Source organism: Prionailurus viverrinus, chromosome A2 (assembly GCF_022837055.1).
Source record: "Prionailurus viverrinus isolate Anna chromosome A2, UM_Priviv_1.0, whole genome shotgun sequence".
Classification (NCBI taxonomy): Eukaryota; Metazoa; Chordata; class Mammalia; order Carnivora; family Felidae; genus Prionailurus; species Prionailurus viverrinus.
In genome coordinates, this window is record NC_062562.1 from 108,747,109 (window position 1) to 108,763,630 (window position 16,522).

Genomic DNA, 16,522 nt, shown 5'->3' on the forward strand with positions numbered 1-16,522 from the left:
GAAGTAGGCTTGAAATCCAGACCTCAATAAGTTTTAAAATGACTCAAAGGAGTAGATGAAATAGAGGTAGGGATTATTTACTTCTCTTTTTCAGAAAACAAAGAAGGAGAGAGGTGGGGATATTCTTTCAGTAGAACATGGATGAGGGAGAACATTTTATTTATTTTTTTAGTGTGAGAGATATGAATATATTTTTTGGTATACTCAGAAGGAGCCAGTTAAGAGGAAGAGGGACACATGCCAAAAGTAGTTGGTCAGACAAAGTCCAGGACAGGAACTCAGACAGGAGCAATGTCACCAATCTGAGAATAAGACCTGTTCAAAACAGGTGAACATTTTCTATAAACCTAGAGACAAGAAAGTGTGTGCACTTGTGAATTCACAAATCTTAACGAGTATATCTAAAAGAAAGTAGAGTGAGGGAAAAACAGGAAAACTCACATTCTCTGTGAAGTTTTAAATATGGTCACTGGCTGAAAGCAAGGGGCATCAGTGGAAAAGAGACCTTGAGGAGATTGAAGAGTTCTGGAAGGTCTTCTTCCAGGTAAGGAGGAGGCTCATGTTTGGCGCTTGGTGAGCAGCACTCAACTGATAGCTCAGCTCTGTCTGGAAGCCATACGTGGAGGGCAATGAGCTGCCAGCTGGTGCTACAGGGCGCCCACAGGAGCTCAGCAAGCTGGGTGTGGGAATGAAGTACGTGGGCAACCGGATTCAAACACAGCTTGGGGATTTCAGGACAGATGCAACAGAAGGAGGCAGACTGTTTTCCAGAGTCAAAGAAATTACGCATTTCAGGTTGGATGAAGTTGGAAATAAAGTCGTGAGGCACGAAAAACTGCAAGAAAAAGCAAGGGTCAAGAGAGGAGAGCTGTCCACAAGTAAGCTGCTAAATCAAACGGTTAAAGTTAAGTGTATGATTACTTTAAAAGAAATGGAAAAAAAGAAATTGAACTCCAGGATTCATGTCTATCTTATTTTAATAAAGTAGTTTGGATTGCCTGCGTGGCTCAGTCAGTTGAGCATCTGACTTCGGCTCAGGTAATGATCTCATGGTTCGTGGGTTCGAGCCCCGTGTCAGGCTCTGCTGACAGCTCAGAGCCTGGAGCCTGCTTCAGATTCTGCCCTCTGCCCTCCCCTGCTTGCACTCTGTCTCTGTCTCTCAAAAATGAATTAACATAAAAAAAATAAAGTAGTTTAACTTTATTAGTATCTGCACTTCTATAATTGTCATTGATTTTTATAATGCTACTTTAGAGAAAAAATTTTCCTTCATAGTTGATGAACTAAAGATTGAATAATCAAGTACACTTGTCCCACATTCCTAAAATCCGGAATTAGTCATGATATATAGAACCAAATCTTCTGATTGCAGATAGAGAACACCGATCTCTTTCCTAAAACACATCCACTTAAATTGTATGTATGGAATAAGCACTTGTGTTTCTACATAGGAAGTCCTATTTTAAATAATCTAGGCCCATCTTTCTGTTTCCATCACTATGCTTTACCCCTTTTGCCCTTTCCCCATTCCACCTTCTTATACATCCTATATTTCAGCCATACTCAAACTTTATGGGTTGAATCATGTTCCCCCAAAAGATATGTGAAACTTTATCCCCCAGTATATCAGAATGTGACCTTATTTGGAAATAGTTTCTTTGTGAAGGTAATCAAGGTAAAATGAGCTAACTAGGGTGGGTTCTAATCTACCATGGCAGGTTTCCTTCTCAGGAGGAAATATGGACACAGAGAGGGCATGCACACAAGAAGAACGCAAGGTGAATATGAAGGCAGAGATCAATGTGATTCATCTCCCTGCCAAGGAACACCGAAAATCACCAGGAAACCACCCTAAAGTGAGAAGACAAGCATGGTACAGATTCTTCCTCACAGCCTTCAGAAGTAATCAACCCTATAGTACCTTGACCTCAGGTTTCGAGCCTTCACAAGTATGACCCAATAGATTTCTAAGCCACCCACTCTTTGCTACTTTGTTAAGTCAGCTCTGGGAAACTAATACATATACCATGCATTTTACTTGCAATTCCCTAGGTTTATTATACTTTTTTCATAATTTTGTGTTTTCAGTGATGTGCTCCTTCTACATTATATTCCATTTACAACCTCATTCTTGGAAAAAATTTATTCTTCTTCCAGACTGAGCTCAGGCATTTTTTCAGTGATGCTCCCCTTGACCCACCATGGTTCTTAAAGCAGACACTTCTATGGGGCGCCTGGGTGGCGCAGTCGGTTAAGCATCCGACTTCAGCCAGGTCACGATCTTGCGGTCCGTGAGTTTGAGCCCCGCGTCAGGCTCTGGGCTGATGGCTCGGAGCCTGGAGCCTGTTTCCGATTCTGTGTCTCCCTCTCTCTCTGCCCCTCCCCCGTTCATGCTCTGTCTCTCTCTGTCCCAAAAATAAATAAAAAATGTTGAAAAAAAAATAAAGCAGACACTTCTCTAAAACCTTAACAATTTGTATTTATAATGGCTATTGCCTTACTGAAATCCCACCAAGGAAAGCAAGCACTTTAAGGACAGAGCTCATGTCTTACTTATGTCTCTTCATATGCTCAAACTTTGCACCATGACCAGCTCTGCCAATCAAGAGTGTATATGGAAAACAAAAACAAAACAAAAGAAACAAAAAAAGAGTGGATGCACATCTCAAAATAAGAACAATTATACCATGTAGAGGAAGTTGAATAGTTTGGCCAATTTTATGTTTTTTAAAGTAACAATGAGATAATGCTACCTTTTGTAGAGCTCTTCACTATGAGTCTTCTTATTTATCCATGCTAAACCCTAAAATGACTATCAAATTTATGTAAAATGAAACATCAAGTATCAGATAATAATTTTATCTTTACCAAATTTTAAAATGACTTTGGTAAACTACAGAATAATTCCCTTTTCCTGATGCATGCTAGAATCAAGACTCTGAAACTGGTCAAGACACAGAGAGCAAAGGGCTTAATTTATTGAATATGTAGACATGAACTTTGTCTTATATGCTGTCTTTGAATGGTGGTTGAGTGTGGGGAGAAATGCCTTGGAGTTCTGAGGCAAAGTCCTGAGACATGTTTTGTTTCTTTACTGCATGGGGGGTTCAAGGTATGCTTTCCATCTGTGACATATGAGTTATGAGAATTTTATCCCCTGTGTATTTGACTGCATTACATCAAAGTTGTTAGTTTCTTGTGTCTTTATTTCTTCACATTTGTCTTTATATAATTCCAGCTCTCACATATTGAAAAATAGCCTTTGTTTATGAAGTTTGGCAGAAAGTACGATGCAATAAAAAATTTGAGATTTCACTAACAGTTCCTCTATAGTCTTATATGTAATATAAAAACAATATTATATATGTGAATCATACTGCTATAGTTCAGAGAATTTCCACACTCATCATTTAAGGTAATCTTCAAAATAACAATATAGGAAGCAGAGCAAATATTAACTACCCCATGTCTAAATATTTTTTAATGTTTATTTATTTTTGAGAGAGAGAGAGAGAGAGTATGAGGGTGGGGAGGGGCAGAGAGAGAAACAGACACAGAATCTGAAGCAGTCTCCAGGCTCTAAGCTGTCAGCAATGAACCCACTGTGGGGCTCAAACTCACGAACTGTGAGATCATGACCTGAGTTGAAGTTGGAAGCTCAACCACTGAGCCACCCAGGCACCGCTTAATTACCCTACTTCATGTACAAGATCACTGAAATGCAAACATTAATCAGTTGGTTCAGAGTGGCAAAGCTAGTTAATAACTGAGCTAAGACTGGGACTCAGAATTCCTTATTTCTGGTAAATTGTCCCCTAGTGTTTCTTAGATGTAAACAATATGTATTTTTAAATTATTGTGCTCAAAAATAATATCAACATATATTTACAGATTCCCTAACTTGTGGAAGAAAAGTTTTCATAAATGGATATTATAACTATATTGATTTCCTCTGATGGTGGATAAAATTTACCTCTTTTTAGATTTCTAATAAGCTATATTTTATAAATTCTTATTATATTGATTATAACACTAACCTAAAAATTAAAACAATTTAAATGATTGAGAGATACTACAGAGTTAAAAATAAGTTACTCAACCTAGTCATTTAAACTAAGTGCATTTATCCTTTATTGACTATGCTTTTAAGAGAAATATTAAACTCATTAAACGCAGATGTTAGCCTTTCCCATGCTATAGCTTCATATATGAAACAAATATGTCAAAATATATTTTATTCAAAAAAGTAAATAAGTTAATCTCCCTATCGATAATTTTTGGTGATCTTTTAAATACTTAAATTATTTCACTCATTTGACTTACTCTAGTTAATGTAGCAAAATAGTTCCTCTGACACATGTATTTTGACATCCATAAAACATTTGTTTAAATTTTGTTCATTCACATAGTATACATTTATTATGCACTGACTGCAACAGGCACTTTAGAGATACTAGGTATATAGCAGTAAAAAATACCTTTTAAAGTTTACAGACTGGCATGAAAGGCAGTAATGCAAATAATAAGTGCTATAATAGAGATATGCAAGGGTTTTATGGACAAAACAAAACAAAACAAGACAAAACAAAAAACAGCAACCTAGGCAAAGTTAGAAAGGATCTAAGAAAGGAGTGAACTGAGTCCTGAAGGATGAAGGAATCAGGGGTAAAGGGGCAAAAATTTTCCAGACAGACATAACTGCATGTGCAATGACATATCAAGACACTACGACATGGTATATTTAGAGAACTGAAAATTAATTGTTCATTGAAGATGAGGTGACAATAAGTGATTGTGGAAGATGAGATTGGAGACAGAAGTGGGACCAGGTTTTGACTCCATCTGCATGTGGTAGGAGTCTGTGAAATTCCTTTCTCAAACCTAGAGAGCAATTTAGCTTGTTCAGAGCTGGCATTCTGGAAAGCTAAGAATGGGTGATGCGTTGAGGGATTAAGAATGAAAAAATAAGGAATTACCTTAGAACCCATTTAAGATAGTATTGGTTGAATCATTGCTCTTTATGATGCTCTAGGGGTCCCAGGAATCAATGGCTATTGCTGTTAGTTCTAAGGGGTTTTGTTTGGTTGGTTGGTTTTTGGTTTTTAAGAGTTGTTATATGATCCACAGTGGCTCTATGAGAACATAGGTACGTACATATAATTACATTTTTAATAAACTATTCCATAATAGTTTTATATTGTAAAAGAGTTGCAAAAATAGCACAGAGAGTTGTTACATACTCTCCACCAAGCCTCCCTCATTAACACATTACTGAGCTGCGTGGCCACAACTAAGAAACAAATTGGTACAATATTAATTAAACTCCACTAAACTGTACATCTTGCTTAGATTTTACTAGGCTTTTTCTACTTTTTTTTTTCTGACTTAATATCTCGTCCAGGAGGCAATATTACAAAGTCTTAATATCTTATAGTCTCTTCTGACCTGTGACAGTTTCTCAAATGTCCCCAGTGTCTCATTTTACACTTTTGAGGAGTACTGGTTAGGTATGTTGTAGAATGTCCTTCAATTTGGGTTCAACAACGGTCTTTTCTCATGATTACTCTTCGGCTATGGGTTTTGGTGACAAACACCAAAGGGATGAAGGGCCATTCAATAGGCCATTATTATCACATCTTATCAAAGGGTACATGCTATCAACAAGATATCACCGACAAAATTAACTTTATCTGAGATTTTGTTTGCCAGGTGTCTCCATTTTAAAGTTACCTCCCACCCGTACTTCACCCTTTGTCTCTTTCTCTCTCTCTCTTTTATTTTTTGTTTTTGTTTTGGTGTTTTTACTTTTTGTTTGTTTGTTGTTTGTTTGAATATACCTGACACACAATGTCACCTTAGTTTCAAGTATACAACTGAGTCATTCAACAAGTTTATACATTATGCTATGCTTATCACAAGTGTAGCTACCATCTGTCCCATTACATTCCATGTCCATTATGAATTCTCTACTCATTGTACAGGAAGTCCTCAGTACAGTCTGAACTCAAAAGGTCTGGGTAAGAAAGACATTAAGCACCATTTCCTAGAGGCAGGGGTTGGGGGGGTAGATATATCTATGTATATCATCTGTGATTCTTTTGGAATTCTTTAAAGGAACATGTCTCCCATATATTTGTCCCCATTTATCTAGTTATTCCATCATTTATCTATATCAGTATGGGCTGATTTCAAAGATATTTATTTTATACTTTGAATTCTAACTCTATACTTCATTATATATTTTACTGTTCAAGTTGCTCCAGATTTTGGCCATGAGGTGTTCCTTCAAGTTGGTTCCTATGACCCTTTGGCATAACCCATTTAATTTTTCTAGCACTTTTCTAGCTATGTTTTGAATATAAACTGTAGCATTCAGGTATTTTATCCAAATAAAGATGGAAGAAAATGAAGCACTTTCTTGACATTGTTGTCTGTGAAATAATATCCATGGATCTAGACACATTTTATTATTTGAGGAGACTATCATGTTTAAGCTATTGTATCAATTAGGATACGTAGTAAGAGATGGAAGTAGCAGGCAAAATCGCATATTTTGGTGTGTAGTAAATAAGGTTCCCTTAAAATGGCCTCCATCCATCGCAGTTCTTTTTGGATGAGCAATGGTAAATCTGAGGTTAAAAATGGCTTTTAAAAAAGTGCAAAAAGTACAGCTAGAAATTCTTGAAAGTTGAATTCTCATCTTTAACTATTTTAAATGACAGGAGTGCCACCCTAACTTTTGTAGTAATGTAAACAAAAAGCACTCTAAGAATAACTATGTTTTACATTTCACAAATTAATTTTCTCTTCAAAGACATTTATTACTTGTTCTAAAATATGTTGTTACCTTAGTAACTACCAAGTTACCTGCTGTATGCAGCAGCACTAATGAGAAGAATGTTACAAAAGACTCAAAGAAAATGAAAAAAAAAAAAACTAACTAGTGGTATTCTTTGATTTTAATGTCTAGAAAGACCTCCTACAGATCATTGACCATCACAGACCCTTAAACCATCTATGCTATCTTCTAACAGACCTACAAATGCTAGACAAAACTCCAATCTGATTCACAATCTCTGAGTTTCATTTCCCATGTGGCAAATCCTCCAGCTTGCTCCCCTCCCCCAAGTTAGCAGCTTCTGATGCATTCCCAATGCTCATTTCCCCCCTCAGCATATTTTGTGTCCTTGGCAAGATGATATGAGGTTGTAAAAGGGATTTATACTGGCAATAAATAGGTGTGAACCTGTATTTTACTTAGGCTTTCACTAATCTGTAGCTTTGAATGCATTGACTTAATAAGGGGAATGTCGCAAATGAAACTAGGGTAAAGATTACCATAAACTTGGAGCCAAATGTCGGATTCAGATTCCAACCAGCAATGTTCAATACTGTATGAGGTAGTGGGCTCCTCTGAGATTCATTTTGTAGCTTTTAAAATAGGTGATTTAAATATATTGTCTCCCAGATCTCTTCCAGTTCTGAAATCTAAGATGCTCTGATAAAAAGTCTCCTTTGATAATTCCTCAGATAATCAATTTACACACTGCATTAATTTCCTGGACCAACTTCAAATACAGCTACATCTTTTCTTGGAGGCTTTATCCCCCTAAATGTAAACACTAGAGGCTTGACTTATCTTTATGCAAAGGGAAATATATAACTCAAGAGAGAATAAAGATATTTGAGATCATTGTTTTAATCAGGCACATGTTTAGCCTATGTATAGGCTAATATGTTTATGTATAGGCTATGTTTAGCCTATGTACAGGATAATAAATGTCTGCATTATGAAGCTACTTCTTAAGAAGGGAGGATAGTCAGTATCCCTCCCCTCTATCAGAGGCCTGTTCCTTTTATTCACTGGAGCCCTAGGCCAGTCTTGAGCTATCCAACTGTGACATAGGTCATAATTTCTTTCACAATGAATCATTCAGAGTTCCAGCACAAACTGTAAGGATATGGAAAAGATATGTGCTCTTTCTTTTCCACCTATTTGGTTAAAGCATGTTATAGATTGAATTGTGTCCCCCACAAAATTCATGGGTTGAAATCCTATCTCCTACCTCAGAATGTGATCTTATTTGTAAATACAGCCCTTATAGATATAGTTAGTTAAGATGTGCTCATAATGGAGTAGGTGGGGCTTAATCCAATATGACTTGTGCCCTTATATAAAGAGAAAAGGAGAAATCTCGATATAGGCAGGGAGACTTATGCTCCCAAATGTCAAGGAACTATCAGAACCTAAAAAATTCAGAGACAGTAGTAGAACATATCCTTCCTTAGAGTCTTCAGGGAAGGGACCATGGCCCTGCCAACACCTTGATTTCAGTCTTCTGGCTTCTAAAACTATGACACAACAGGTTTCTGATGTTCTAAGCTACTAAGCTTGTGAGACTTTATCATGACAGCCCTAGGAAATTAATACACACAGTAACACAGATGTGTGATGTAGGGGGTGGGACCTGGATTTCTCTTTCAGCAAATGTATTTGTACCATCAGTGACGTATAGATTTGTTTTGCCTATGCTGCTGTTTGGATTAAAACACAGGCCAGTATATATATTTTTATGAAGCATCTGGTTTCAAATATGGGATTTTGTCATGTACTAGCTGTGTAATTAACCTCACTGATCTTTGGTTCCCTGATAATAGTAACACTTGATCTAGCATAGTAATATAAGTGAAAAACAATATAGAGGCAAATAAAAGAGTATTTGGTGTGGAGGATAAGATCAGGGACCCTGCAGCCAGTTGAACTGAACTCAGTTGAATGAGTTCAAATTCAACTCTCCCTTTTACTAGTTTTATAACTGAACTATGGACTCAGTTTCATCATTTTAAAATGAGCATTATATTAGTACCTGTCTCATAAAGTTGCCATGAAGATCAAAAAGTTAATGCATAAAGAAATCTTAGAAGATTGTCTGGAACACAGAAAGTATTCAATAAATGGTATGTAAAAGTGCCTTGCAAACTATAAAGAACCATACAAGTGCTGTAACATTATAAGTTATAGTTAATAAATAGCTTATTGATGAATGCACTTACACAGTGATAACACTTTCTCCTTTTTTAAAATTTTTTTAATGTTTATTTATTTTTGAGAGAGACAGTGTCAGAGTGTGAGCAGGCAAGGAGCAGAGAGAGGGAGGCACAGAATCTGAACCAGGCTCTAGGTTACTAGCTGTCAGCACAGAGCCCGATGTGGGGCTCCAACCCACGAACCCTGAGATCATGACCTGAGCTGAAGTCCGACACTTAATGGACTGGGCCACCCAGGTGCTCCTCTCCTTTTTTTAAAGTGGTATCTATACCCAATGAGTGCTCGAACTCAAGACCTTGAAATAAGAGTCAGACGCTCTACCGACTGAGCCAGACAGGGGTGTTGCTAACTCTGATCTTTTATTTATGTCAGTATGCCTCTTAGCAGCAGTCGTTTGGATAGCTATGGAGACATAAAGAGTGACAATCACAGAGGAGGGCTATTACCAAGTGGGTCAAGTATGCCCAGGGAATCAGAAGAAACTTCAAAATAGAGGCTATTTCTGGTTTTCATTAGTCTGCTCATTTCCTTGTGTAAAAATATTTTAGAGCCAAAATTTTTATTGAGCATCATATTAACTGCTCTAATATGTATATAAAAAGCAAAGAATTTACATAGATTTCACTTGGGCATGGAGAAATGGGAACTGAATTTTTTAAAACTGCTTTTAAAAAAAGTTTCTAATGAAATCTTGGGGCGCCTCAGTGGCTCAGTTAGTTAGGCAGCTGACTCTTGATTTCAGCTCAGATCATGATTCATGGTTCATGGGATTGAGCCCTGGGTCAGGCTCCATGCTGACAGTGTGAAGCCTGATTGGGATTCTCTCTTTTCCTCTCTCTCTGCCCCTCTCCTGCTCACTCTCACTCTCTTTCTCTCTCTCAAACTAAATAAATAAACTTAAAAAAAAGTTTCTTGTGAAATCTTTGCATATATGTGAATGAAGATACATTGCCTATACATCACTGTCATTAGTTATAGTAAATAAAAAAAGTAGACAGCCAATCTCCCACCTTGCTGTATACCTCAAGGTGAAATTGTGTTTTTGTTGTTGTTATTGTTTTGCTTTGTTTTGTTTTATCAAATAAAAGACTACCATTGCAAAATACCACTTGCTTCATATGTGTCTTGCCTTATGAAAGGAGACAAAAGCATTAACAAAACACTTTATTTTAGATTACTTGGAAGAAATGGAAACAATTGAGACTTTAAAAAATGTATTATGGGGTGGCTGAGTGGCTCAGTTGGTTGAGCATCTGACTTCAGCTCAGGTCATGATCTCATAGTTCGTGAGTTCGAGCCCTATGTCAGGCTTTGTGCTGACAGCTCAGAGTCTGGAGCCTGCATAAGATTCTGTGTCTGTCTCTCTCTGTTTGCCCCTCCCACACTTGCACTCTGTCTCTCGCTCTGTCTCAAAAATAAACACTAAAAATTTTTTTAAATTAAAAAATTAAAAATGTATTATATTATTATATGTATTCAATTTTATACAACTTACCCAGGAAGTATATATTTGGAAAACAGATTGCCTCAGTGCTGTGGATAAGTTGTAGTCTTCAGAACTGTGGTGGGTTTGGTGTCCAGCCCACATAATATTAACCTCTGCAAAACACATAATTTGAAATGAGCCATGAGAATAAGAACAAAGCAACTTACATTTTCAGTTATGTATGCTGCTCTTGTTAAGTGAGGAAGAAAAATCTGGAACATCTCTGAAAAACCTAGCCAATATAATTATAATTAAAATAAGCTGCTTCAAATGACTCTTGGAAACAGTGAGGGTACAAATTACAAACAAATAAGAAAACGGAAACATAGCCAATAAGTATGGATAGTGTATGTGAAATAATGCAATGCCTCCAGCAAGCTGAAATGACTTCCAAAATTTATACTTGCTAATGTATTATTATAATATGACAAATCATAAAAGCTAACCATCAGCGTTGTAACAATGCAGTCAATGGATAGTGATGATTTTTCAGTATGTGATAATATACTTATAATTAAAGAAGAATAATGTAATGGGAGAAACTGGTATAAATTTTGGAATGAAATAGTAAATAAAATTTCTTCCTGATGGCTTTTTAAATGTCTCAAAATCTGTCTATTGGAATAAAAGGCAGAGCAGAGTAATATTTGGTCCTAAGATCTAACAATTCATTTTTATTTATAGAAATATATTAGTTAACATATAGCTTTTCCAATACCTTACAAATATCCAGTATCTTACACTATCATTTTTAAAATTTCCACACATAATTGCTGTTTCATCCTTATAATAAAAAATTAAATGTAAGTTGTATATTTTCATCAAGTATTATGCAGACTATTCACATACAGCCTTGCAATTCATTTACATCCCAAACGGATAGTTCCTTGTTTTTTTTTTCTATAACAATATGTCACTCTAGTGACCTCCTTAGTAGACATAATAGAACAATCACACATTTTTCACTCTGTGCATATTTTGTATTTCCTACCGTAATTACAGATACCACATTATAGTCTATTCAGTTAAAAGAAAGTATGTTCTTAGCTAAACTAACTATAATTAAGTTCTTTGCTACAAATATAGGAGATAGGAGGTATAGGAGACAAAATTAACCATGTGATATGATCACTGTATCCATGCCAGTATATATTAGAAATTAAATCCTTTAGTCTTGCACACATGGGGACCAAACAGACTACGAATGGAAATATTGGGTATGGATGTTTACAGTAGCCCTATACTAGAAGTTAAAATACCTGGCATGTGGCGAAATAATTTGTTAGAAGATTATATATATATATATATATATATATATATATATCCCTCCCTCACCAATCTGGGTGGACTTCTCTGCTTCTCATTTAGGAAATGAAAAATCTCTGGACAATCTATATAGAGTTAGCAAACAAAATTGCAAAAGAATTTTTGGTAAATAAATGACAGCTCAGATTTAAGAAGGACTTAACTCTCTGAAAATGGAAAGATTATGAACAGAATTATGAGTACAATTCTCCATCAGAAGTCATTACTATTAAAGTTATATACTTTCGGGGGGGGCAAGTATTTTCATAAACCATAAGTTTATGTGTAACTTAGGTCCTGATTGGTTGACATTTTTTAAGTGTATTTATTTATTTTGAGAGAGAGCAACAGAGCACATGAGTGGGGGCAGAGGGAGAGGGAGAGGGAGAGAGAGAGAGAGAGAGAGAGAGAGAGAGAGAGAGAATCCCAAACAAACTCCGTGATGTTAGTGCAGAGCCCAATGCAGGCCTCAAATCCATGAATCCTAAAATTTTGACCTGAGCCTAAGTCAAGACCCTGATGCTTAAGTGACTGAGCCACCCAGGTACCCCTGATTGGTTGACATTTTAATCATTCCTAGTAATTACCCTGTATGTCTATCCAACCAATTAAGGAAATTGCTCTTATGCAAATGAAAACTATTTCATCATAATGACCCCAAACTTCCCAAGCATAATCCTTGAAATAACCTAGAATCTTAATCTCTTGCTTATTGACTAGTTATACACTTCAAATAAGAAATTTACAAAGAATTCTGTGGCACTTGATATCTTCAAATGTTGTGTGAAAGATTATTGAGAGGTAATAAACTTGATGAATCTACTAAGCCTTTTAAAACTCCTTGTAGAGTTAGGCTCTAAAATAATCCAAACACCATTTTCTCTTTAGAACATAACCATTATTAAACATTTTGGAACCTATTACTTAAAAACTTTGTTACAAAAAATCATCGTCCATTTTGTTGGACTTGTTGGGATTCACTTTAAAAACTCATCATAATGCATGCATGTTATGAATTCAGAAGGGGATGAGCTAATCAGATGAGGCCCAATTAGAGAGTAATAGGATATATTTAAACTATTTCCTATAACTTCCACAGAAGCTAAATGGTGGAACAAAGAATCCACAAAGGTGGAGGTTAAAGACCTATCTCTTTGGTTGTTTTAAAAGCATTTACTTCCTATCACAAACTGTGTGTAACACAAGACCCCGTTCAATGAAGTACAGCTGTATAAACAGGGTACAGTAACTGGATCCTACTGCCTTACCTCTGTCACTTTTCAGAACTAGGAAAAACAAGAAAAAAATATAAGATTTTTTCCCACAGTTTATATGCACCTTACTTGAAGTAAATCATTTAGAAAGTGGTTATAAAAATGCGTTTTATAGAAAATTATTTCAGTAGTTCTTTTATAAGCAAAATAACAGATTAATAGTACACTTTCAAATATGTTCATTTTCACTAATATGTGAATTGATGAATTACCTGTTCTAAGGAATAAAAACAAATATTAAAGAGGAAAGATGATATTTTAAGAATAAACTTCTTTCTATCAATGAACTAACGTAATTTTAAGTTATAGTCCATAACAATTTTCTTTTCCTATTAGCAAAGTACTGATTATACAAGCGTACAGGATGTTGTTATGGCTTTTCAATAATATAGCTAGAAACATTATGTTACTTTCCAGTATTAAAATATAGACTTGTATAAATATATTTTATTAATACATTGACCAATCATTTGATTTGGCCAAAAGCTAATGCAATATGTGTGTTTATGTGTATGTTATATTCTTGAGTTTGTTAACATTTTTTTTAATTGAAGTATAGCTTACATATGGTGAAATCCATCCCTTTTAGTACTCGGTAATATGAGTTTTTACCAAGCAAATACAGCTGTGTAATCGCAATCAAGATACAGGACAGTTCTGACCAACCCAAAAAATTCCTCATTGCACTTTGTGCTTGTGGCAAGTAAACTTGAACATGGCTCCCTGATCAGATGATGATATTCTGAACTGTGAACTGATAACGTAATGGGATGAAACTCTTGGGACCTTGGGGAAGGTGAGGGTGTTTTGAATTCAGTAAAAAACTGAATCACTGGGATCTAGAAGGCTGTCTATGGGAGGTAGCCTCTCAGAGAGCCCCCAGTGATCCTTGCCCTTGTGGATGTTCATCCCTTGTATAATCCCTCCCATTGAGTGTGGGCTGGATTTAATATTTCCCTTCTAATGAACATAATTTTGGCAAAGGTGATGGGATGTCAATTGTGATATTAGGTTGTAAAAAGACAGAGGCTTACATCTCGAGTGCTCTTATATTCTCAAATTCTCTAAGGAAAGTCAGTCACCATGTTGTGAACTGCCTTTTTGAAAAGCACATATGGTAGGGAATCAGGAGAGGCCCCAAGCTAACCAGTGAGGAACTAAGCACCTCAGCTCAAACTCCACAAGGAATTGAATCCTGCCAACGACCATGTAAGTAAATTTGGAAGCAGATCTTCCCCCAGCTGATCCTTCATGTAACATTGCAGCTAGCAGACAGTTTAACTGCTTAACTACAACCTCGTGAAAGACCTGAGCCAGAAGCACTCAACTAATAAACTGTGCCCAGATTCCAGACCCACAGAGACTGTGAGCTAAGCCACTAATGTGTTACAAAGAAGTGGATAATACAGTGGTCAATCCCCCAGGCCTCATTCTCCCAGTCTTTCATATCCACTGATTTGAATTCTTTACTATAGTTTTGCTTTTTGAGAATGTCATATAAATAAATTACATAGTATTTAGCCTTTTGAGTCTGGTTTCTTTTACTAAGCATAATGCATTACCGACTTCTCCATTTTATCTGTACTTTGTTTTTCCTTTTTTTTGCTCAGTAGTATTCCATTTTAATGGTTGAATCAAAATTTTTGTTTTGTTTTTATTCATTCGCTAGTTGAAGAACATTTTAGTTGCTTCCAGTTTGGGGCAATTACAAATAAAGCATCTATAAACACTCTAATATAGTTTTTTTCTCTGAACCTAGGTTTCATTTCACTTGGGCAAATACTCAGGAGTGAGATTACTGAGCTGTATAGTATATTTACATTTAGGTTGTAAAGAAACAATCAAACCATTTTCCAGTGGCTGTGCATTTTCTTGTACTACCACCAGCAGTGTATGAGAGTTACATTTTCTCTACATGTCTAGCAACCCTTGGCATTATTAATTTTGTTCTTAATTTATTTGTTTCTTTTTTTTCAATATATGAAATTTATTGACCAATTGGTTTCCATACAACACCCAGTGCTCATCCCAAAAGGTGCCCTCCTCAATACCCATCACCCACCCTCCCCTCCCTCCCACCCCCCATCAACCCTCAGTTTGTTCTCAGTTTTTAAGAGTCTCTTAGACTTTGGCTCTCTCCCACTCTAACCTCTTTTTTTTTTTTTTCCTTCCCCTCCCCTATGGGTTTCTGTTAAGTTTCTCAGGATCCACATAAGAGTGAAAACATATGGTATCTGTCTTTCTCTGTATGGCTTATTTCACTTAGCATCACACTCTCCAGTTCCATCCATGTTGCTACAAAGGGCCATATTTCATTCTTTCTCATTGCCACGTAGTACTCCATTGTGTTTCATAGCATTCTAAGACCTATATAATTATATCACATTGAAGTTTTACTTCCCATTGCCATAATAGCTAATGACTATGATTATCTCTCCATGTGGTTATTTGCCATCTATACATGCTCTTTGAACTATCTAATCAAAATTTGTGCCCCCATTTTAATGGAGTTGTAGTCTTATTATTGAGTTTTCAGAAATCTTATATATTCATTATACAAGTCCTTTTTAGATATGTGATTTGCAAACATTTTCTCCTCTGCTATGGCTTGACTTTTCATTTCTAAGTGTCTTAAGAACATAAGTTTAAATTTTGATGAAACCCAATTTAGATACCTGAGAGTTTTATTAAAATATATTTTTAGCATATATAACAAAGAATGGGGTTACTTCAGAGAAAGTTTTCAGAATGATGAGACATTTGTGTCTATAAGCAAAAGAGTCTATTTTACACATCTAAAATATATCTAAGTAAGTCTACTGAAGTGTCTTCTCACCTATGGATGGAGAGAATAACCCTCTTGCCTTTGACAAGAAATCTAACACTATAAAACACTGACCTTTTCCAATTCTAACGTCTCTTGGAATCACAATTTTAATGGATTTTTAAAACATGATATTCAAATGGAAGCTTTTAATTCTATCTTGTAGAATTTTAGAATGAGAGTTCTCCAAGTATATGTTTATATGCTTTTAAAATTTAAACAGAGCAAGGGGTGCCTGGGTGGCGCAGTCGGTTAAGCGTCCGACTTCAGCCAGGTCACGATCTTGCGGTCCGTGAGTTCGAGCCCCGTGTCAGGCTCTGGGCTGATGGCTCGGAGCCTGGAGCCTGTTTCCGATTCTGTGTCTCCCTCTCTCTCTGCCCCTCCCCCGTTCATGCTCTGTCTCTCTCTGTCCCAAAAATAAATAAACGTTGAAAAAAAAATTAAAAAAAAATTTAAACAGAGCAAAAGAGAAGATACAACTTTTTAGTATGAAGTAAAAAAAAAAATACATTAGAATTTATTTGGTCATGGACCAAATCCAGCCCACAACCTGCTTTGTACAGCCAACAAGCTAAGAGTGGCTT

At 36.1% G+C, this 16,522-nt stretch overlaps 1 protein-coding gene across 7 annotated transcripts in view; it reads right to left on the minus strand.

Moving 5' to 3' along the window:
- The window catches only part of AGMO (alkylglycerol monooxygenase), a 400,045-nt gene that overhangs the window by 218,150 nt on the left and 165,373 nt on the right, over positions 1 to 16,522 (minus strand). For all 7 annotated transcript variants that reach the window (XM_047851087.1, XM_047851089.1, XM_047851083.1 and 4 more), the window contains one exon: positions 10,545 to 10,648. In XM_047851087.1, the coding sequence (XP_047707043.1) occupies positions 10,545 to 10,648 (104 nt within the window). The remainder of the gene's footprint in view (positions 1 to 10,544; positions 10,649 to 16,522) is intronic.